This window comes from Pelodiscus sinensis, chromosome 21 (genome assembly GCF_049634645.1).
Source record: "Pelodiscus sinensis isolate JC-2024 chromosome 21, ASM4963464v1, whole genome shotgun sequence".
NCBI lineage: Eukaryota > Metazoa > Chordata > Testudines > Trionychidae > Pelodiscus > Pelodiscus sinensis.
The window spans coordinates 13,873,855-13,898,994 of record NC_134731.1 but is presented as its reverse complement, the minus strand read 5'-3'; the positions used below and the strand labels follow the sequence as shown (position 1 = coordinate 13,898,994).

Genomic DNA, 25,140 nt, shown 5'->3' with positions numbered 1-25,140 from the left:
GGGTTACCATCGTTAAAGCCCTCATACAAGTGACCCTACTTTGCATGAGGCACAGTCAAGACAGACATCAGATCCTTTCTGAGCCTCCTTACGTTTCCCTTGGTAGAGATAACAGCTACCAATCCCACCGTCTTTTGGATAATGCAAGGCAACTATACAAAGAGAACTGCTTTCATATTAGCTGTGTTTTATTTTGGTCACTTTTTTAATCTCCCATTTGCTTTGTTCATTCTTTGAAGGATAATCCCCTCTTAGGAGAGGATTCCAGTCTGGGTGGCAGCAAACGCCTAAGCAAAAGTAATATTGACATTTCGGGAATCATGGAGGATGAGGAGCCAAGGCAACCGTTGCCACGGAAACAGAGCGACTCATCCACTTATGACTGTGATACTATATCCCAACACCATGCTTTCCTATCTAGGTAACCAGTTCTTTGATTCCGTAAAAGCAATAGGTTTGCAATTGAATGTGGAGTATTAATACAGTCCGTGCCGGAGTAATGGCAATATGTATATAACCACATAGTTTGTTGATAAGGACTTATCTTAAGCCCTTGCAAGCTATTCCAGAAAAATGTAGATACTTGATTTTTGGGGGTGGGGCATTGCTCTGAACCTGTATTTTTTTAATTCAATTTTTGTTGACTGTTGTGAATTTTGAATACAGAAATGAATGCAAAAAATCCCACTTTGTATAATGCACCACTCACAAGTCAAAACAAAGAAAGATTTGGGATTTTGGAAAGTTTTCTTTATTATTATTGTTGTAGTTTAGCCCCATCTTACTTTCATTAGCAGCTTTGCATTATTCTCCGGAGAATGAAGAAATTGATTTTTGATGTTCCTAAGCTATCTACAAACTATTCAGGCTTTTTTTAAAACCTCCATATATCTTCACTTAAAATTAATATAAAAGTAATCTTTAAAGAAAACTTAATTTGCTTCCCTGAATCCTAAAAAATAAACTTTTTAACAATATATCTAGCATGGGAGGTTCATCATTTCCTTTGTCTGTCTGTCTCTCTGCCTTTACCTACCTAGTTGACTGCTTGCTTAGTATCTGTATCCCTTGTGCTTTATTTTTTCTTTCTGTTTGTTCTTTCTTCCTTTATTTCGTTGGGGTGATGCCGATAGAGAGAAAAGCCCCATTGTGTGCTCCCAAGTTTCAGTTCTCTGAGAGCTCAGGTACAGTGCAGACTTGCCACAGTGCTATACTCCACCCTGCCTGTTTTGTCAGTAATAGCTCAAGGTAATTTTATTCTATCTCTTTGGCCGCCGTCAATGCATTCTTTGCTTTGGGTTCTTTGATTATTCTGTTCGGTTTTCACATCTGTTCCTTTCTGGATACTAGGTCTTTAAAATGTAAAGTACCTTCCCACTTCAACAAAACAATGTGTCTTTTTCCATTTGTCTGTGACAGAGAATTTGTCAAGAATTCTAGTCCATCGCTTTTAGCTCCCTGTGTTGTAGAAAGAAACTCCCAGGCTATCTAATCTGAACTCTTCAGTAAATCCATTTATAATAGAATCTGGTTCAACTGAACTAATGTATCAGGTTTTGACTGCTCATCTTCTTGCTTACAAATTGAAACATCATGATATTGGCACTCTTCCTTTCCCAATACCTATGAATACAGTTACATGTTGGCAGCAAAATAAATATAAAAAAGAAAATCCCCCCAAATACATTACTTACTTTTTCACAAAAGAAAAGCTCATCTTTTTATTGCCAGAGCTCCCCTTTCCCCCCGCCCAGTAGGATAGAAATAACAGTGTGTGCCTATGTTCTAATGACAAGCACTTGATCTTCCATCTTCAGTCATCAAAAGCAGACAATGACATGCTACACTCCTAGAGATTTATTAGTTCAGAGAAATATAAAAAAGGAACATAATAGAACTTGAAGTATGAATATAGAGACTCATTCGATTATCATTAATAATAGTAAGTGACCAAGTAGCTCTAAATTTTCTTTTTGGTATATTTTTTGCCTAATTTGGCTGATTTAAATAGTAGAATAGAGACATATTTTAGCTTGGGTGGAGAGGTGGGTAGTGGCAGAAGAGTAGTAAAGATAAGGGTTCTTTACAGAAATGTATTTCATACTCCTGGAGATAAGATAATTAAAAAGCAATAAAACCACCCTTCTTAAGATTTCAGCTTTTCAATTTCTAGATATCTACTGTTGTTTTAAATTGAAAATTGCTAAACTTACAAGGACACTTTTGCCTATTCTTACCCCTTCCTCCCCTGATAATTTTACATCCCACTCAGATTTCTGACTCTTTAACCACCAGGTTTGAATTAATCTATTGGAAGGTAGCTTAGAAGTAGCTGGAAATGCACAGACTAAGAGTGAAACATATTCTGAGATATGTTTAAAAAAATCTGTGCCTTCCCCCGTACATATAGTTATCTTAAAATGTTTGTTTTCTACATATCAATTCCCAGTAGGATTATTAAAATTGTGGTTGTTTTTTAATTTAGAGATGGTATCCCAGTTTGGATAATGAGATGGCCAGGATACCTCCTAAGCATGGAAACTTTCTCCTTCTGTATACTTTGACATGTTTGATGTGGCTACTTTGTGCTAACTTCTCTTACCTTGTGGTATGGCAGTGATGCCACATGAGACCAATAATGCAATGTGGGGATGGAATGGTAACTGCACTGCTCAAGGAGAAGATTAGTTTGACTCCTGGATTCAGGCTATTCCACCTGACTAAACTCTGGCGTGCAGCAGGGGTGCTAAACTCTGTCCCTACCAGTTTGCGTTCAGAGTGTCCTGTCTCATCTCCTTCATCTATGAGAAGCTCAGATATAACATTGATGGGCTCACAACAGTGCCATCAACTTCTCATGTTGAAAGAAAAGCCCGGTCTTTTGCTCTGAACACAGGACTTCGCGCCAGGAACTCCTGATTTCTAATCCCAGCTGAGCCTTTGACGTCCTGCCTGGGCGATGCTAAATTTTCTGAGGCCTGATTTTCAAACATTGATAAGCACCCACAGCTTGGTTGGAAGTCAGAATGCCCTGCCCCTCTTAAAATCAAACCTCTCTAACCTCTCTGGGCCGGGCACACCACCATTCTGATGTGGGAGCATTTTATACCAGCTTTGCAGAGACCTGAATAGCAAAATAAGATGCTAGTTACCAGAGAATCAGTTTTCTCTAAAAAGACAATAATGATGCCTACCTCAACTATTGGTCGTTAAAGGGTTAATATAAAGTGTGTAAATCACTTTGCCAACAAGCTGGCAATTGGAACCCGGCAATTCTAAAGGACCCGGGGCTGCTACTGCAGCAGTGGCAGCACCTGGAGCCCCGGGCCCTATAAACCACCACCCGCACAGAGTGCTCCAGGTAGATCTGGTTTTGCGGTATGCACCATGCTCTAGGTGAAGCTGAGGGATGTGGGGGCTGGTGTTGTCCGCTCATTGCCCTCAACCATAGCTCTTCCACCAGAGGCCCTGCCCCTTCTGGGAGTACAGAGCCCCCCTCCCCCGCCCACACACACCTTGCCCAGGAGCCCTGTGTGGCTATTGGCCCCCCTGCATACACAAATTTAGTCTATTAATTTTTGCAGCAAACACAATGAAATCCTATATGTGTCTTTAATTATTTGGGAGGGGAAAAGTAACCCTGCATCCTTCTATGCCACACAGCTGTCTTCTAATCTATGGCTGCGTCTAGACTGGCATGATTTCCCGCAAATGCTTTTAACGGAAAAGTTTTTCCATTAAAAGCATTTGTGGAAAAGAGCGTCTAGATTGGCATGGACGCTTTCGCGCGAAAGCACTTTTTGCAGAAAAGCGTCCATGCCAATCTAGACACGGTTTTGCGCAAGAAAGCCCCGATCGCCATTTTCGCCATCGGGGCTTTTTTGCACAAAACGGTTCTCAGCTGTCTATACTGGCCCTCTTGTGCAAAAGCATTTGCACAAGAGGGCTTTTTCCCAAACGGGAGAGTCATTGTATTTGCGGAAGAACACTGACAATCTTACATTAGATCATCAGTGTTCTTGCGCAAATTCAAAGCGGCCAGTGTAGACAGCTGGCAAGTTTTTCCGCAAAAGCAGCAGCTTTTGCGGAAAAACTTGCCATTCTAGACACAGCCTATGTGTTTTAACTGCAGGGAATGAGTGGTCTTTGAAGCTAGGATATTGACTAGTGTCCACATAAAAAAATGTTCCAAATGACCATAACAGAGAGTATAGGAGGCTATTGTGGTTAGGGTGGGGCTATTTTGTATGAGTGTCTTGTTATGAAAGCAAAAAATGTGGACCTTCAGACTGGAATATTCCAAGCAGCCCCTATTGGTAGTAGAACATTTGTCCAGCAAGATATAAAGCAACCTCTGGTTTATTGTTAAGTCAGTTCATTTTCCTTGTTCAGTATCCATTCCAGTGTTCTGAAGAACGATGCAGATTTTCCACCTGTGAGCAGCTCCAGTTTCTCGGAAGTGAACCTGGGAAGGTTTGATTTTGAAGTTTCAGATTTCTTCCTCTTTGGATCACCGCTTGGTTTAGTACTGGCCATGAGGACCACTGTTCTGCCTGGACTGGATGGTAAGTTCTCTCTCTACAAGGTTAGACTATGGGCTGCTTAATGACCACTATGGGCCAAGGAGGTATACACTGTGCCATTAATCAAAACATGAAACCACAGATGAATTCCCATCTGTAATGGAACCATCATGCTGAAGGTCCCATTCCAGCAGCGATGTAAATGCTGGCTTAAATTGCTCATGCTGTAATGTAAGTTGAAAAGCAGTGAAATTTACACTCTTTTGGTATATGCACAGTCAACCTGTGGAACTCCCTGTCAGAGGATGTTGTGAAGACCAGGATTTTAACAGGATTCAGAAAAAGAATGAGATACATTCATGGAGGTTAGATCCCATCAATGCTTATTAGCCAGGACAGGTAGGAATGGTGTACGTTGCCCATTTGTCAGAGGTTGGGAACGGGTGATGGGGAAGGATCACTTGATGATTACCTGTTGCGTTCATTCCCTATGGGGTACCTGGCATTGGCCACTGTCAGAACACAGGATACTTGGCTAGATGGACCTTTTGTCCGACCCAGTATGGCCATTCTTATGTTCTTATGTTATTTGCACACAATGGTCCAACTCCTGCTTTCCTGCATATTAATGTAAATCCAGAGTAATTTGAATGAAGCCAGTACAACTAAGCAGAATGTGGCTTTAAAGGGAAACTTGCATCATTTTAGTTTTTTATAGAGAGCCCTTAGTATAGAAGGCTCAAAGGCTGCATCTAGACTGGCATGATTATGCGGAAATACTTTTAACGGAAAAGTTTTTCCGTTAAAAGTATTTCCGCAAAAGCGCGTCTAGATTGGCAAGTGCCTTTGCACAAAAGCATCCGTGGCCAGTCTAGACGCGATTTTGCGGAAGAAAGCCCCAATCGCCATTTTAGCCATCAGGGCTTTTTTGCGCAAAACAGTTCTTCCCTGTCTACACTTGCCCTCTTGCGCAAGTATTCTTGCGCAAGAGGGCTTTTTCCCGAGCAGGAGCATGAAAGTATTTGCGCAAGCAGCACTGATTTTGTACATTACCAAGTCAGTGCTCTTGCGCAAATTCAAGTGGCCAGTGTAGACAGCTGGCAAGTTTTTGCACAAAAGCACTTGCTTTTGCGCAAAATCTTGCCAGTCTAGATGCACCCAAACTGATTGGGCTCAAAGGAATTGAGGAATGGTGCAAGTGTAAATGGTCACCACCTTACTTAATCTTACACACTCCTCTCAATTTGCTTTTCAGATTGTACACACCTGGTTTTGTTTTCTTGGCATGTAAGCTGCACTCATTTTCTACACCAGTCATGCCAAACTGAGGCATCACTTATACCTGTTTTCTGACCCATTCACACCTCATCCCTGCTACAAGCATAAATGTAAATGTAATTGTGGGGACAGTTCTGAAAACGTACCAAAAAATCACCTCTGAATTTGGCCTAGAGACTTCCATGTGATTTGCACCCCTTGCTCCAGGTTGCATTTGTATAAATCTAGGTCTTATTTGTATGGTCACAAACACTTTAGTGATGGTCCAATGCCCAGTGAAGTAATTTTTTTTAAATGCACACCTGGATATTTACACAATTTCTTGTGGCTCAGCCCGTTCTTCTAAGAGACGAGTTGTATCGTTTGAATCCTCACACCGTGACAGGCTTTGTTAGTCTACCACCTATATGCTGTGATGTGGCAGGTGAGAAATGTGATGTAACCCTGAAAGGACCAGAAATGCAACCTCTCCTCCCTTTTTCTTTTGTTGGAGGGTCCATTGCACACTTCTTCAAATATGTCACTTGCAAAATCTTGAACTATAAAGAAGCATGATTTCCATGATAAGGTTAGAGATTGTAATGCAGACAAGCGATCTGCGTTATCTTCCCCCACTGTCATTTCTAGGTCTGATATAAAGTCTGTGGTAGTCTTTCGATGAAACTCAATGTTAAAACATTAGAGGGAAGGATAATGAAACACACACACGTGCGCGCACACACTGTTGTAATAGCTACATTTCTTCCCTCACATTTGCAGTGTTGAGTTTGGTTACAAAACACCAGATTGAGAGAAGTTTTTATATACACACTCCCACAGTCAAGACTTACTGATGATTCCAGAAGGCTGTCAGTGAGACAAAAAGAAATTAAATGGGTAATGGCAGTGGAATTTGGTTTTGTGTCTTAACGATTTTTTTTAATTACTGTTTACCTGGGATAGTGATAGAAATGTAGCCGTGTTAGTCTGGGGTAGCTGAAGCAAAATGCAGGACAATGTAGCACTTTAAAGACTAACAAGATGGTTTATTAGATGATGTGTTCATTTTTTTAATTGTATCCTTTGGTATATATGGTTGTGACTATTTTCTTCCACTATTTGATCTGAGGAAGTGGGTCTGGCCCACGAAAGCTCATCATCTAATAAACCATCTTGTTAGTCTTTAAAGTGCTGCATTGTCCTGCATTTTGCTTCTGTTTACCTGGGACTGTTTGTTTTATAAATGTTTATGTTACACAGGTCTGTTTTACAGACATAGAATTGTGGTTTTGTTATTTACTGCCCTGTACAGTTCGCAGTTTAAGATAAGAAGAGAGGCAGGGGGGAAAAGGTGAGTCGTTGTGCTGCCAAGGAAAATACATGACTGGGAGACCCTTGTCATGCATGTAGCTGACATTAGTAAGGTGGTAGAAACAGGATCACTTGGTAGAAAACAGAAAACATGAGGAATCAGGCTTTTGCTAATTAATACAATAAAATGTTTTATAAGTCCATGGGCAAAGGAAAATTTGCCCAGTGGACTGTGTATTTCCTGCTGTAGAAATCGATCGCATGCAGGGATGCTGTAAATGCATACATACAGAATTTATATAATACTTAGAAACTGCACTCCCTGCTTGCTACACTTGCCAACCCCCTGTCGGCCAGAGAGGGCCACGGCTCTTGCCCCCCGGCTGGCCAACCCCTGCTCTTCCCCTTCCCTAGCAGGCTCCTGATATTCCTCCCCTGGCTGGCCCTGGCTCTTGCCCTCCTCTGGCCAGCTCCGGCGCCCCCACCTCACCACCAGGCAGGGCAGCTGCAGGACACAGAGTGGCATGATGATGTGTCTCTGTTGTCCTGAAGGACATTTTTTATATATATCTAGGGAGATCTGTCGTGCTTAGGCATCATAGCTTGGAATGTAGATTTTTCTGATGTGGTAGCAGGAATCTAGCTAAACTTTGGTTCCAGTTTTGCTGTTCCATTTCCCCTCCTCTCTTATCCAACATTCCTTTGGCCCCCCCATGGCAGTTGTAATGTTCTTTCATGCCATTAATTCTTTCTTTGCCATTCCAATTGTCAAGTCACAATTCTCATCCTCTAAATCAGAGTTTCCCAAACTGTGATCCATGGCCCGGTACCAGTCCTTAGGAAAAAAATACCAGGCCTCAGAACAATTTTTGAGAGAGCCTGCCTCGCTGCCCGCAACCCCCAAGATAAACGCCGTCCTGAACTCCCAGTGTCAACGGAGGTAGTGCGGTCTTCCTCTGGGAGCAGGGGGCAGTTCTGCAGCTGTGCGCCAGGTCCTGGAAGTGCACGGGCTGCTCTTCCCCCGCCCCAACAGCCGGCGCAATACCTAAAACGCTGGTCCATCACGTGCTGGGAACTTTGTTCCCCTGCTGCCTTCCTGTGCTCGGGGGAGAGGGTGGGAATCCAGTACTACGCCGGCTTCAGCTGCTCGGGCGGCACGTGCAGCCATGGGGAGCAGAGGAGCAAGGCGCACGCTGCCCAAGTGGCTGAGGCTGGTGCAGTCCGGGACTCCCTCTCCCCCTGCACAGGAAGGCATCAGGCATACAATGGACCAGCATGTCAGGTACCGCACCGCTGTTTGGGGGATGGGGGAGCAGCCCACGCACTTCCTGGGCCTTGGCAGCCACAGGATCCCCAGGTATCGGTCCCTGTCCCCTCCCCTGCCCCCGACCCCCACAAGTACCCTGCCCCAGCACCCACAAGCACCCTGTCCCCTGCCCCAGCACAAACTGGCACCCTTCCTCAGAACTCTGTCCCAACACCCACAAGCACAGTTGGGGCCACATTAGTGAGGTTTGAGGAGTCTGGAGGGGTTGTGTTTTTGTATCTCACTTGTGTGGCCCCGACTGACTTTTCTGTTGGCACTGGGGGCTTTGGGAGAACCAGAAACAATTTATTTGCATATTCATCGTTTGCTTAATGAATATGCAAATATGCAAATAAATGTTACCGGTCCTCCAAAAGCTCGTGAATAGATTTACTGGTCCCCAGTATCAAAAGGTTTGGGAACCCCTGCTCTAAATCACTAAACAGTTCAATTTTCTTTCACACTCTTCCCCCTCCTACATTCCTCATTTATGGTTTTCCAGTCCGTCAAAGCTTGATATTCTCTAGCACTCACACTCTTCTGAGCATGTAGATCCTGGCCCCAGAGCTTTATGGGTAGCTTTTCAAGCCACATCAAGCTCCCGCCAGCCGACACCATCTTGCTGACACCATTTTGCCATGCTGGTGAGCACAGGGAGCCAGGGGCTGTTTGTAGGGGCGCATGGGGCAGCTTTATGATGCACGGGAGAGGCTTCGCGAGCCACACTTTCAGGGGTGAAGAGCCGCATGTGGCTCACGAGCTGTGGGGTTGGCCACCTCTGCTCTAGGGCTCTCGAGAACAGCCATGGTCCAGCAGTGCAATCGTCATTGTTGCCTGCCAGCTTCTGCACATGCAGTGGATTCACCTATAAAAGTAGATGCTTACCCATTTTCTGTGAATTCCAAATGCAGGGGCAGCTCTATCCTCGGTGGCACCTACCAGCCTTGCATGCAAAAGCTGCAGGCTGTATATGTGCCATTAACTGCATCTGTCTAGACAGAGGCTAACTGAAAAGAAGGTTCTTGGATGCCGTACCTGTGACTTGGCTGTTTAATTCAGGTTAGCTCTGATGGAACAGAAATCTGATTTTAAAGTTGAATGTGGTCTAATTTAGGAAGTACCATTGCTAGGTGCTCAGTGCACTTCAGACATAGTTTCAGAACTTGGGCCCCACCTCTGGGATATAAATGCCTAGCAACTGACATGCTTCTGCTTAGACGCCTTCGTGAACTGAAACTTTCATGAGTGATTATTTTTAATAGCCTGTCCTTGATAAGAACACTTAAAAAATGTATTTCCTCCTTACCCTGAGAACTGATGATTAGACCACTGAGTATGTCTGAACATTCTGCCCTGCTGTTCCCCGCACAGCATCCTGCTGGTATAAAGTGAATATTACGGTAAGCTATTGCTACCGTCTGCCTGTGGCAGTGCCATCACACTGATTGCCAGGGGGGTTCGTTAAGGTCAGATCATGGTGCCCTTGTCTTCACTGGCACCATCATTTAGTCCTAAATGCCAATAACATTTGCAGCTTATATGGCATGGATTTTCACAGCCCGTGTTTCAGCAGGAGGCGTTTAGAAAGCCAGTCAAGCTGAAGTGTTTTCCAGCTTAACTCTTTGATTCCTCTCCCAAAGAGCACATGTGGTTGAGGAATGTGCCAAAAGTACCTCATGTTTTATCCAGCAGCTGGCTGAATATGCCAGCTAACCCCCTATGAAATGTTTGAGAATGCCAATGAACATATGTGCTGTGTTCATTTCCTTCTCTGATTTGAGCCTGTTATCCCAAGGAGAGGGCTCCTAAGAAAACTTTGTGACACAAAGGCTATGTATATACTGTTTCCGTCTTGCTCAAAAGCCTATGCAAATGAAGCATGGATCAGCATATTGCCGCGCTTCATTTGCATAATTAATTAGGGGGTGTTTTTCGCCCTGAAAAAATGAGGAAGAACAGTTCTTGAGCAAAAGGGGGTTTTTTTGTGCAAAAAGGAGCTGTGTAGACAGCTCCTTTTTGCGCAAAAGCCTCTTGCGCAAAAACGGCCCCTAATTAATCATGCAAATGAAGCGTGGCAATATGCTAATCCGTGCTTCATTTGCATAGACTTTTGCGCAAGAAGGAAGCAGTATAGACGTAGCCAAATGGATTCTTTCAGAGCAGTTCTCAAGTTAACAATCTGTCTGGCGTATGGGTTTCCCCCTCCAGGTAAAAGCAGCCTACGGCCTGTTTCTGAAACGGGGCTAGATTCTCAGCCCTAATTCCATTCACTTTCCGGACAGCTGGAAGAAGCATCCCAGACTGCGGGGAGATACACAAACAATATCCTGCTGTCAGATGGAGTCAGTTCAGAGAAGGCTGAGAACCACGGCCCTGTTCCGTTAGGAATCCTTTCAGAAAGTAGGGGGAGGGCGTGGGAGTCTTTCATCTTAAAAGTGACAGACAGCGAGGTAAGGATGGTCTAGTGATAAGCAGGCTGGGAGAGGGGACAATTGCCCCAGGGCCTGGAGATTCTGAGGCCTACAACTTCTGGCTGCTGCTGCTACTGCGGCAGTGGCGGGGGCTGGAGCCCCGGGCCCATTTGAATTGCCACTGGCGTGCTGCTCTACATGGCTCTGAAGGCTGTGGGCGCGAGCCCAGCGCCATGGTCCAGGCAGCGCTAAGAGCTGACTGCCCTCAGCCCTGCCCCATCTGCCCTCAGTCCCACCCCTTCTGTGGGTTCAGACGCCCCCCCCCCCCCCAACGTTACCCCATGGTCAGTGCTGGCTGTCGGCTCCATTGGTGATAAGTATGTTACCTGGATTTAAGTACCTGCTCCACCACAGACACCTTGGGGTAGGGAAAATCACTCAGGGAGTTAAGGGCCTGAATACTTTTGAGGATCTAGGATCCAGGCCTTTAGAAAGCCCTTCCCCATCTATCAAATGGAGGTAATGGCCCTTCCCTACTTTCCAAGTGGGTTGTGAGGACAAATACATTAAAGGTAGGGGGTGGTTGGTGGAGTGCCCACAAAATAAATGTTGCACAAACAAATGAGCCTGGAAGATGACATGCATGATGCTTTTCGGTTTTATAGGATCAGTGCAAGAGAACAGTCATAAACTGTAACAGAAAAGATTTTAGAGATTATTATGTTTCACAGCGGGTTGGAAAACATGAAGGGACTGATCCTGCTTATATGAAGTTTAAGGAGAGCAGGCATAATATTCCCAAACATCTGTTTATAAATACTTTAATCAGTTCTTTACTCCTACAGTTAATGAATTGACTGTTGTAGCATGTTTGTGCTGCTGTAATATACTAAGTCTATTAGCATAATTAGTCCATAATGGATTGATCTGCTAGCACTGGAGAGGTTCACAGTGATCCAAATGCAGTTTGGTTAGTTGCAAAGTGACTACACCTGCTGGTTTATAGACCCCAGCAGCCTTCTATGATCACCTATTTGAATACAAGAGAAGTCTCTGTCTCAACACAGTACATCAGATTGAAAGAGTGCCTCATTAGCTGAGCGAGTGGGTGATTTTCAAACATCCATTTACAATTGCTGTCTGAATTTCTCAGTGGCTGCCTCTCTCCGGCAAATATTACAAGCCGTGCTCTCCTGTTTTAACGTGTGCTGTTTCATTTTTATGCATTAACTTCAATAAATTGACTTCTGAAGCTGCCTTGCTTCACATACCTGCTCCAGCTTTCATCTCCATTTCAATCGTCCTGATTTAATGTTCCCATCAAATAGTTTTGCCTTCAAATATTCCAAGCACGGGATGCCTAGTAGTTTTGTAGGTGCGATGTTCAAGATTATATTTAGAAGGTTTTAAAACTTTATTGACTTCCTGGCTTCTGTTGGTTTCAAAGGCCGGGCTTAGCTTCAGCAGGCTGCCTAAACTTCTCAGACTGTTATCTCTGTGCAAAACTACCTTTCAGCGAAGCTTATTTCATCACTGAGGGAGTTTGATAGGGTTTAGTTGAAGACTCTCCTACCTTTTGACAGTTTGTATAGGTTGGGCTATTGTTCGTCGATGTTTGTGAGGAGTCTGTGTATGTGATCTCACCCTCTACTCGACTTCGAAAGAGACTTGAGCAATGAATGACCCATATATGCAATGCTGATCCATCTCTCTCTCTCTCTCTCATATTCCAGTGTGCCAAGTCCGTCCTGCCTGCAGCCAAGTGTACAGTTTCTTTCACTCTGCTGATCCTTCTGCCTCCAGGCTTGAGCCATTGTTGGAGAAAAAATTCCACCTCTTGCCTCCATTTAATGTCCCAAGGTACCAGAGATTTCCACTGGGAGACGGAAGATCGCACCAGTTAGGTATGACAAAAGATTTCGTATTGTACTGTTTGGATTTCACTTCTCCTACTGCATGGCTACGTCTACATTTCACTTTCTTGCGCAAGAACATATGCAAATTAGGCACGGCGATGAATATCGCTGCGCCTCATTGGCATACTTAATGAGCCACCATTTTTGTGCAGGGGGCTTTTGCACAAGAGCTGTTCTGCCTAAAAATAAGCAGCAGAACGACTCTTGGGCAAAAGCCCGTTGCGCAAAATGGCGGCTCATTTGCATATGTTCTTGCGCAAGAAAGCGCAATATAGCTATAGCCCATGAGTCTCTTCAGCTGCTTTGTTCAAGAGGATTTTAGATACGGATACAATTGGCATACTGATAGAGTCGGATAACTTTAAGGCAGGAGGAGTATTGTTTTACACCAGTGATACTCGACGTTGGAAGCCCTGGGGGCCACAATAATACTCATAGCACATGCTGAGGGCTGCAGCTTAAGTGTGATTGCATATACATGCAAATATATGCAAATAGCTTCTTTCACACTGATGGGCATGAATATAAATATTAAGGCAAGACTATGCAACACGCAGGCCCTATTTAAGTCAGTTCTGCTGATATTGATAAAATGCAATATTTACCTGATTTCCACCCATATGACAGAACTTTTAATGAGCAATGACAGTCCAGGAATGTAACTACTAAAACACAGAGCAACAGAAGACCATTATATTGACTTGCCATTGTGGAGCATGCTCTTAGTGGAGGCCACGTTCGAAGGATCCCACCTACGGGCTACATGTTGAGCCCTGCGTAAACCCAAACCGCACCATGGGCCACAAGCAAATGGGCCACGGGCCACATTTGAGTAGCCCTGTTTTAGACCATAGTTATAAGCTCAAAGTCGTGAAATAGGCTTCCTAAATGTATGCTTTTCTGCTCTTTGTACCTCCTCACACATCTTTAATGTGCTCTTACTGCAACTTACGTATCTGTAAGAGAGTGGAAAGTGCTGACAGAAAAAATGTAAAAAAAAAAAAATTAAACTACGTATTTTGGGTTTTTGATGAAAAATCCATTTCTTGAGGACAGTAGATACTTTTAACAGTTTTTGTTTCTTTTTGTTAAAAACCCAATTTTGTATCGTGGAAAATATTCGCACTGGAAGTTTTTGACAAAGCCCTCTTTCTAGTGCTAATGGCTACAGTAAATACAACGGAGATTCAGGTTCATCCTAGGATGAATAGTCTACGAATGAACACCTATATTTTATACCACGGGAACAATACATCTTGTCTATGATAAAAGAGTCCCCCCATACCAGTTTTATCAAATGGGCTGGGTACTGAAAACAGAAGAAAAATAATTTTTAAAACTCTAATCCTAAATAGGCAGAAGAGATACCTAGTTAAGTACCTGATCAGTAAACACTTATCTAGATGTACATGTGTGTTCCAGATGTCATTGTGCTATATCATTTGTATCTGACTCATCCCACCGTTCTCCTAAGAGATTATCTATTTTCCATCTAATTTTTTTTGTTTGTTTAAAGAACAAAGCCTATATGTGTGCAATTGCTCTTTTCTTCAATAGTTTGCCATGATGTAACCAGGATGCATAGATATCCATCTCTTTTTTGTATATCTGAATCCAGAGCAAAAGAAAAGCAGAGAGCAAGGATTTTGCCATATTTGACTTTTTGAAGTCTTCATATAGAAAACAAAATTGGAAAAAAACTCAGCAATGAAGCGTCCTGACTGATAACATGGTGCAAAAACTGTATTAATTGCCCACAATTTATTCTCCTTTTTTTTTTTTGTTACAAATCCTAGACATAAATCCAAGCCTCAGAAGAATATTTCAAAGGCCCTTTGAGACTCGGAGCTTGGAAAGTAATGGAGAGAAATGGCAGAGTTTGTATCTGTTGGATTAATGAGAACACAAATCAGTGCAAATCTGTTTTCCTCATTCAATAATATAGCTATACATCCAACATCAGTCTTCTTTACTAAACCATGTGCTGGGCCCAACATGTAAATAAGCTATGATACATTTGAGGCTGATTAACATAATGGTTAAGAAGCTACATCAAATCTGAAGTTATGTCATTTCACAATGAAAACAATCATATGTTTAACAAAAATTCAGATGAACTGACTTCTATCCATTAACACAGAATAACAGTACTGTACTAACTCTGGGCTCTACCATTTATCCATTATTAGTTATTTAAGATACACAAAGACTTAAATGAATAACACAGAGGTTAATGCTTAAATCTAGTATCAGTCAAATATTACTAGATTTAATGTCAACCTTTTTATGGTAGTTAAAATATCGATTCTGCTAACAATACATAATGTGCAGCTTTGACAACCTGCTTAATGTCAATTTTCAATAATTTCATGGAGAAACTCGGTTAAATCCCTACAGCGTTTTTCCGTATGAAATGATAGATTTCTTTTCAGCAACAAGGTCAGCCTGGGCCACATTTTTCATCACAGTTAAATGATGCCTACATAAGTGTACTTGGAGAAAAAGAAATTATAATGAGAAACCAAATGGAATAATTTTACCATTTGGAAGAAGGCTAATTATTGGCGCTCATCCACCACGACATTATTATATATTTTTATTCATTTCCCTAACTATGCTGAGATGGGTCAAGTGGAAATAAGATAGGAACGGTCCGGTATAGTGGTGGAAGAAAAAGCAGATTCACAAATATTTTGCATGTAGAAAGTAATTTCTCTGTCATCGATTGTCTTGGTGTGGTTCTTCTCTGGACTCATATTATTTTAAAGTACTTAGACAATCATTAGCAATCCCAAAGCTGAGGAACATACATCCTTGTGAATGGCATGAAATCATATATCCCATCACTCTGTGTGCCAGAGAATGTTTCAAAGTCTGTTGGCTGTGCCTCGTAGGATATGTGTGATGTGTGTGTGTTTGGGTTTTTGGCAATCTGTGTTAGCCAACTGTTGTCTCGCTCCAGTATAAAATATAACACAAATTGCATCTAAAGCATTCCTATGCTCAATGGGCAAGAGTATGAATTATGCAGCCTTCTGAGGGGCTTTTCAGTGACTATAGGTTCATCTGCAGACACTTCCCTGCTGTGATCAGTTGGTTTTATTTCACTGCCTAGTGCAGAAGACTGCAAATAATTTGAGTTGCTTTTTAATATTGTCTCACCCATCCACTTCCCTTTTCAAAGGCGCATCTCTCTTCATTTTCACTTATTCATCATTTCATCTCTATTGATATCTTTTGGTCTTCCCTGGAAGCTGTTCTAGACTCATCTAGTATGTCTACAGCCTGTATTTGCTAATGCCAAAGTACTACCCTGGCTAGTATATAGGGCCAACCTCTCTGACGGAGAAAATGGATATCAGAGACACAATTCAAATTGCAAAGCTGGAGTCAACGTACTTTATATTGATTTTCTGGGGCAGCCCCTTGACTGGAGAAACTCTCCCATCAACTTCCCTTACTCCTTGCAACTGCGAAGAGTACTGTGGTTGATGAGGGCACCCTCAACATTTGATTTAGTGGGTCTTTACTAGAGAAAGCGCCAGTCCTCTGGTAAGTATAGTCAAGCCCTCAGTGCAGACGCCTTTATTATAATCATGTTTCTGCACCAACGCATTCTGCACATGCTACCATTTAGACACCTTTCTGCATAAATGACCTAGCAAATCGCATACCTAGCCATCTAAATGTCAGGACTTGTGCCTTCCAAAAAAGGAGACCATGTCAAGACCCCTTTAAATAACTGGCCCATAGAATACTATTGTAGGGATGGGAGCAAAAATACAGAAAGCTACATGAGTGCAGTGGTTTTCAGACTATGGACTGTGATCCAGTACTGGGTCATGGTATGTCAGGCACTGGCTCTTGTTGCTGTTGAGGGATCAGGTGGGTGTGCTAAGGCAGGCTCCCTGCCTGTGCCCCAGAAGCAGCTGTCGACAGGATCTGTGCATGACCCCTACCCTGAGCACTAGCTTCACATCCAGTTGGTGGGGACCTGCTGCTGGTTGCTTCTGAGATGCAACATGGTCCATGGTGCCAGGACAGGCAGGAAGCTGCGTTAGCCCCCCTTCTACACCACTGATTGGGAGTCGCTGAAGGTAAGCCCCTCCTGCCCCAGCACTGACCTCCACTCACAAATCCAAAGCCTCCTTCTACACCCCAAAGCTCTCATCCTCAGCCCTACCCCCGACCCCACACTCTAGTAAAATTATGTTGGGTTGGAGGCATCAATAATTTTCTTCAATTTTCTTCAACTATTTTCTTCAACTGGGTCATGAGAAAAAAAGTTTGAAAAATCACTGCACTAGTTCAATCTTGTTCTCTTTTGTGGTAGTCCCGTTTGCACTCTCAAGCCAAGCAGATTCAGAATATATACTTGAAAGGGGGAGACCTTGCAGGTGTTCGGTTTGTTGCTGCTTGAGTAGCAATTGATTTCTTTGAAATTCGGTTGAACCCACATCTCAAGGCCAACATGCAGGGGGTCTGAATTATAAAACAGAGTCTGTGACCTCTTGTGATTGTAACAGCTTGTAACAGATTTTGTATTAAAGCCAGGATAGACACTCCCCGAGTTGTAAATATCTGACTTACCCACATCTGTACATACAAACAAAGCTCCCTAACATGATTTTAATAATTCAGACTTACGAACGCCAATCTGCACATGTGAACAAGTCATTGCCCTCGGAAATATTTGCAGCAGCGTACTGCGTACGTATGTGGCTTGTTCACTGCCTTCAAAGTGAAAGGAGTGTGCATTCATTCCATTTGTGAGCAAACACAAACAAACCCTAATCATAGCTGGTAAGTGAATGAGTGGTGGTAGTGATTCCTTGTATCAAGTAAAAGGAAAGCCACAAGTTTTGAAGTGAAATTAGACTTTTATTTTGTTTTGTTTAATTTTCATCATTGCAACTTTATTACTTCCTGCTATTTTGCATTGCATATATAGAGTATTTCAGCAACATCATGGGTTAAATAGGTTTTTGTGGGCTAATGTGGGAACCTAATCAACATTTATAACATTGTTTCTATGGGACAATGCATAACAAACAACTGACTTATAAATTAACCTTTGGAATATGATCCATTCAGAAGTTGAGGGCTTCCTATAATTGGAGACTCCAATTTTGCCTCTTGGCTTTAAATTTATGTAGACTTATGTCATTGCCAAGTTTTCATAGAATCTATGCAGTCATCGAATACAACCCCCTGTCTAAATCAGGACCAACCCCAACTAAATCAACCCAGCCAGGGCTTTGTCAAGCCGGGACCTAAAAACCTCTAGGGAAGGAGATTCTACCACCCTCATAGGTAACCCATACCAGTGCTCCACCACCCTCCTTGTGAAACATTTTCCATAATATCCAGTCTAGACCTCCCCCACTGTAACTTGAGACCATTGCTCCTTGTTCTGCCTTCTGTCACTACTGAGAACAGCCTTTTTCCATCCTCTTTGAAACCTCCCTTCACGTAGTTAAAGGCTGCTATCAAATCCCTCCTCACTCTTCTCTTCTGCAGACTAAACAAGCCCAAATCCCTCAGCCTCTCCTCGTAGGTCAAGTGCTCCAGCTCCCTAATCATTTTTGTTGCCCTCTGCTGGACCCATTCGAATGCGTCCACATTCTTTCTGTAATGTGAGGCCCAGAACTGGATGCAGTACTCCAGATGTGGCTTCACCAGTGCTGAATAAAAGGGAATAATCACTTCTCTAAATCTGTTGGAAACGCTCCTCCTAATGCAACTTAATATGTCATTAACCTTCTTGGCTACAAGAACTGTTGACTCATATCCAGCTTCTCATCCACTGTAATTCTCAGGTCCTTTTCTGCTGAACTGCTGCTTAGCCAGTCGGTCCCCAGCCTGGAACAGTTCTTGGGATTTTTCCATCCCAAGTGCAGTACTCTGCACTTGTCTTTGTTGAACCTTGTCAGATTTCTTTTGGCCCAATTCTCCAATTTGTCTAGGTCACTCTGGACCCTACCCCTGCCCTCCATTGTATCTACCTCTCCTCCCGTCTTAGTGTCATCCACAAGCTTGCTGAGGGTGCAATCCATCCCCTCATCCAGGTCATTAATAAAGATGCTGAACAAAACCAGCACTAGAACCGATCCTTGTGGCACCCCATTTGATACTGACCGCCAGCCACACATTGAACTGTAGAACACTACATGCTGAGCCTGACAATCTAGCCAGCTTTCTATCTACCTTACTGTCCATTTATTCAATCCATACTTCCTTAACTTGCTGGCAAGAATATTGTGGGAGACGGTATCAAAAGCATTGCTAAAGTAAAGGTATATAACATCCACCGACTTCCCCATGTCCACAGAGCCAGTTACCTTATCATAGAAGGCAATCAGGTTGGTCAGGGATGACTTGCGCTTGGTGAATCCATGTTGACTGTTCCTGATCACTATCCCCTCTTCCAAGTACTTCAGAATGGATTCCTTGAGGATCCCTTCCATGATTTTTCCGGGGGCTGCAGTGAGGTTGACTGGTCTATAGTTCCTCAGATTGTCCTTCTTCCCTTTTTTAAAGATGGGCACTATGTTTGCCTTTTTTCAATCGTCTGGGACCTCCCCCGATTTCCATGAGTTTTCAAAGATAACAGCCAAAGGCTCTGCATTGACATTTGCCCCAGACCTATGGATTTGTGTATGTTTAGCTATTCTGAATAGTTCTTAAACCTATGCTTTCTCCACCAAGGGCTGCTCACTTCCTTCCCATGCTGCGTTGCCTAGTGCAGTAATCTGGGTGCTGACTTTGTATGTGAGGAGAGAGGCAAAAAGGCATTGAATACTTCAGCTTTTCCAACATCATCTGTCACTAGGTTACCTCCCTCATCCAGTAAAGGCCCCACACCCTCTCTTATCAGCCTCTTATTGCTAACGTGCCTGTAGAAAACTTTCTTGTTGCCCTGACACCACCTGCGCAACCATTCATTTACTTCCAAGATTCGACAAATCCCAACCTGGACCTTTTCCTACAACAGGGAGGATGGACGAGAACACCACTTGTACCTCAAACTTCCTGATAATTCTTCCCAGTGCTACATAATCTGCAGTGACCCGCTAAAGGTCATTTTAGGCCAGGGGTGCGCAAAACGGCCTCCATGGGCAGGATCTGGCCCGCCACGCAGGTTAATATGGCCCACGGAGGCCTTGCCACTCCCCCGCCCCCAAGTCAAGTAAGGGCTTCCTCCCTCCCTTCCTCGCTCCTCACAGGGCAGGAGGAGATGTCATGTGCTCCCCCGACCCCAAGCACAGCTTGGCCTGGGGACAGGAGGAGCATGCGAAGTTTCCTCCACTTCCCCCCTCCCCCCCCGCCCTGTGAGGAGTTCATGTCATTTCAGGATGAGGTTAGGGCGGGAGGAGGTTTGGAAGGAAGGAAGGGGCCAGGATGCTTCTGGGCTACCCCATCCACAGCCCTGATTGGCCTGGGGGTGGAGGAGTGCGTGAAGCCTCTTCCTGCCCTGGCAGGGGCATGGGTACCTAGTAGGAAGGGGGACAAAGGGGCTCCTCTACGCACAGATCCAACCCTTCTGGCCCCACCCTGGCCCCACCCCTTCTGGTTTAGGCCCTGCCCCTTCTGAGGCAGCCTGGAGCCACTTCAGAAATTTTTGAAGTGGCTCTCGGCCAAAAATTATTGCCCACTCCTGTTCTAGGGAGTATCGTTAGTTCCTACATGGAGACATAGGAAGGGGTAGAGATCTGCAGCCCATTGCCGAAACCCATATATTTCATAGTGGTTATGCTGCTGTCCAAAACTTCTTTTCCTCATAACAGTTTATACTGGAAAGGAGAATCTTCAGAATAAATGGGGTATCGTTCAAAATGAGAGTGGTTCTATTGTAATGGTGTGCTTAGCATTCTTTACAGGGGCCTTTATGTGACAAAGTAATGAATCTGGAAACCCAGTTAAAGTGGCTACCACCAGAAAAGGAACTTTATGATGTTACTCACAGGAGGGATATAGATCTGTCAAAAAAGGCTTTTTTTCTTGACAGATCCCCCTCTAGACTGCTGCTTTTTGCTGACAAAGTTCTGAGTCAGCAAAACGCGGTGGCCATTTTTATGCAAATTAGGCATGGGATATTTAAATCCCTGCCTCATTTGCAATGTCGACCTGCCTAATCTGCATCCCTCTGCTAACAGAGGGATGCAGTCTAGACATACCCTTAGAGTTCTCCCACAGCCTCAGCTGTGGGGAGCCACATCAGGAGTAGCTCTGTGAACTCTTTATTCTGAAGAATGCCAAAGCAGCACAGCAGTCTCTCCAGCCTTCTATTTGCAGCAGCAGTCTGCCTGCCTCTGTATGCCAAGCAGGGCAGAACAGGAACATTCTAACTTATTCTTTGTTTGTTCCCCAAAGAAAGCAGCCCACTCAGCTGTCAGATACTTCCCTGAGTTTTTAAAGGGGGGGGGAGGCACATGCCTGCAGGGCAGCAGAGATCACAAAACACCGAGTACTGCCATCAGGCAGGCATTCTGGGATGTTGGCGGAAGCCAGTTCTCTCAACAGAACAAACATCAGATTCCACACTGGCTCTTTGCCACCAATAAAGGGAGGAGAAAAGACAAAAGTCTCTTGGGGGGCTGGAGGTCTTTTGTCACCAGCATTAGATGTTTTTTCCAACAAAAGTAGCACTGTAGTGCAAATGCTCTCATTGTTTTGTTGCCAAAAAGCTGGTTTTGGTGACAAAACATGCCAGTGTAGACAAGACCTTAGTGGTAAAGATTCTGCCTGATCCACCCTGTTTCTCTAATGTCCTGGAACCAATACAGGAATGCTGCATAAAATAATGTTTGTTCTTTTCTTGTGAGCTCCTTTTATGGAGACATTCCATTAGATGTCATACTTTATATCTGGTTCACCAGGATAGCTCACTGGGGAAGAAGCAGCAAGAAAGCCCTTCTTTTGTCTTTTTTTATTCTCTAACCTCCCCTTAGCCACAGAGAGATTGCCCTGCTTTTCTGCTTTAACGCGATTCTTTTGTGAGACAATATTCACTGTGGTTTGAGAATACTCAAAACACTGCGTGTTCCCATGGAAACCAAAATTCCGCATATTCTCTCCAAACCACATCTCCCATTATTTGGTGCTAGTCTCTAAGGGTACGTCTACACTACAACGTTAATTCGAACTAACTTAGTTCGAATTAGTTAATTCGAACTAAGCTAATTCAAATTAACGGATCTAGACTAAAAAACTAGTTCAAATTAGCGTTTTGCTAATTTGAACTAGCATGTCCACACAGAGTGGACCCTGAACCAAGCTTAAGGATGGCCGGAAACAGTGCCGGCAGGGCATCAGAGGAGGACTTAGAGCGTGGAGATGCTGTCTCAGGCTAGCCGAGGGCTGCGCTTTAAAGGGTCCCGACCCCCACCCCGGACAGACAGTTCTCAGGGGTGCCCCGCTTGCAAAGCAGTCCTGGTTTGGAGTGCCCGGAGTACCCACACTGGGCACATCACAGCACTCGGCCATCAGATCGGCTGCACTTGCCGCAGGCTGCCATTTGGGGAGAGGTGGCAATTGGGGGGCTGCAGGAGAGGTTCCACCCCAAAAGCCCGCAGAGCCAGCCCAGTCCTCCCCATCAGGGGTGCGTACCCCATTCCTCCCTCACCTCCTTCCACTTACCCTTCCCTAGCCCCTTTTCTTGAAGTACAAAATAAAGGACAATTGTGTTCAAAAATGGAATCTGTCTTTATTGAACAAAACTGGGGGAGACTGGGAAAAGGAGGTGGGAGAGGGGAAGAGAGTGGCTGGGAGAGGGGAGGCCAACTACAATGATCAGGGGTTGGGAACAGGTCCCATATGAAGAGAGGCTAAAGAGACTGGGACTTCTCAGCTTAGAAAAGAGGAGACGGAGGGGGGACAGGATAGAGGTCTCTAAAAGCAGGAGTTGGGTGGAGAGGGTGCATACAGAAAAGTTCTTCATTAGTTCCCATAAAGAAGGACTAGAGGACACCAAAAGAAAGGAATGGGTAGCAGGCTTCAAACTAATAACAGAAAGTTGTTCTTCACAAAGCAAAGAGTCAACCTGTGGAACTCCTTGCTGCAGGAGGCTGTGAAGGCTACAACTAGAACAGAGTTTAAAGGGAAGTGAGATCAAGTCATGGAGGTTGGGTCCATGGAGTGGTATTAGCCAGGGGGTAGGAGTGGTGTCCCTGCCCAAGGTTTGTGGAAGACTGGAGAGGGATGGCACGAGACAAATGGCTTGGTCACTGTCTTCGGTCCATCCCCTCCAGGGTTCCTAGGGTTGGCCGCTGTTGGCAGACAGGCTACTGGGCTAGATGGACCTTTGGTCTGACCCAGTACGGCTATTGTAAGCTCAGGGCTCAGGGTCAGGGGTCTCACTGGACACCCTTGATTTTCATGCACACCTGCTCCTGGGTGGCCAGGCTGGCAGCTCTCCTGCCCTAGCCGGCCACCTTCCTGTGCCTAGTGCGGAGGTCGTGGACAAGGTCCACGATGTCCACACTAGCCCAGGCAGGTGCTCGCCTCTTGCGGTCCCAGGCAAGCTCCCGGGAGCCACCAGCCTGGTCCCGGGAAGAGGAGAAGGGCTGGGGGGCATCGGGTGGGTGGCTCGAGCCGTGCCAGGTGCAGGGTCTGCTAGCTGGGTGCTGGCAGGCTTGCACCTGGCATGGGCACCGTAGCCAGCCCGTGCCCCTTTAAGGGGTCCGGGGCCGGGAGGGGGGCAGATGAGTTTCCCTGGTGTTGGCCAGAGTGGCCACCAGGGAAAGCTGGGGAAGGCTAGCCTCCCACTAGTTCGAATTAAGGGGCTACACAGCCCTTAATTCGAACTAGTAAGTTCGAACTAGGCTTAATCCTCGTGGAATGAGGATTACCTAGTTTGAACTAAGCGCTCCGTTAGTTCGAATTAAATTCGAACTAACGGAGCGCTAGTGTAGCGCCTATCAAAGTTAGTTCGAACTAACAGACGTTAGTTCGAACTAACTTTGTAGTGTAGACATACCCTCACTGCTTTGCCAGGCTCAACTGAGACAGAGTTCTAGTGCTGTCTTTTCTGGTTGAGATGTTCAGACTCCTTCAGACGGTTTCAATGTGTGTTCACGGATAACCCGTTATGCTGTTTTTATTTCCCTGTTAATGCTGTCAAGTTTTAACAGTTCCAATAATGTGCAGACAGTTTAAGCTTCAGATGTATTTTTTAGAGGGAGATTTTAATTATGCCCCTAAAAACTGGGGCTTATCATGACTATGTGGGCAAGCTCCATCGCATTCCTCTCTGTGTGAATGTGGTGTGGTGAAATAGTTGTGCAGTTCAATACAAAGGAAGCTGCTGACACCTGGATGTGGGAAGGCAAACCCAGCGTGTTATGTTATTTCTATGACCTTAATGGGATTAGGGCCCCACCATGCTAAACACTCCACATGTGATAAAAGAATCTAAATTGACAGGTCCCAGTGGGGAAAACAATAACTTGCCCAAGCACACATAACAAGTCAGAGACAGGAACAGAACTCAGTTGTCCTGAATGTCTGTTAAGTTCCCTTTGCAGTAGACCCAGTGGTTCTCAACCCACAGCCCATGGATCAGTTGCAACCAACCAGCAGAGAGCTCTGGTCCATATGTCCACCTCAGGGCCATAGTGGTAGTATATATATTATGTGGATGCAGCCCACATAATACATGGAGAGTTGCCCATGCCATCCACGATGTTAAGGAGGTTAAGATCCACTGCAATAGACCATTCTGCTTCCATTGCTCTACTCTCTGAACTGGGTCCCATTTTCTGCTCTTGCCAATATATTAGGGCTTTGTGATGTTCAGTGAAAAACACGGAATGTTCTGCCCACTTGTCTGCTCTTGATTAGCATTCCTCTCTTATCATACATTCCCATCCATCTGGTTACCAGTTGTGCTTTAACACTCTGTCGCTGTTATTGTAACTTCCTGCCCTTCAACTGTGTATTTAGGGTGGATAAGCCACTTTAGCCAATGTGTTATTGGTCACACTTGATATTAATGACATATTTGTAAGTGGCTGATAATGTCATGTACATAGGTAGTGTTATAGATGGTTACAAGCACATCACTACAGGGTGCTGTCCAAGGTGATAAGCCATTGTGATGAGCAACCTATTGAACTGTTGACCCTATCTATCCTTAACACATGATTAGCAGATGTTTGAATAAATTTTGTCTTTATAAGCTACTTATAAATGTATCCTTAATTTAAAGCGTGACTGTGAGCACTCACTCACATTCTGGTCATGCCTACAATATTAAGCACTGCCTACATGGTATCCATTCCAAGCAGCTTGCAATCTAAAGGGACACTCAGCATATGAAGGATGGGGGAGATGCATATCATCAGAATTTGTTTAATTTCATTTACATTATTTGTTCATGTGTGGGGGAGATGGGAAGAAAGTTGATCTATTGTATA

The 25,140-nt window shown here is 44.4% G+C and overlaps 1 protein-coding gene across 6 annotated transcripts in view; it reads left to right on the top strand.

Annotated features, from left to right (window-relative positions):
• Positions 1-25,140, top strand: part of PITPNM3 (PITPNM family member 3) — a 518,333-nt gene that overhangs the window by 449,850 nt on the left and 43,343 nt on the right. For all 6 annotated transcript variants that reach the window (XM_075904890.1, XM_075904888.1, XM_075904887.1 and 3 more), the window contains 3 exons: positions 240-421; positions 4,393-4,565; positions 12,542-12,712. In XM_075904890.1, coding sequence (XP_075761005.1) covers positions 240-421; positions 4,393-4,565; positions 12,542-12,712 — 526 coding nt within the window. The remainder of the gene's footprint in view (positions 1-239; positions 422-4,392; positions 4,566-12,541; positions 12,713-25,140) is intronic.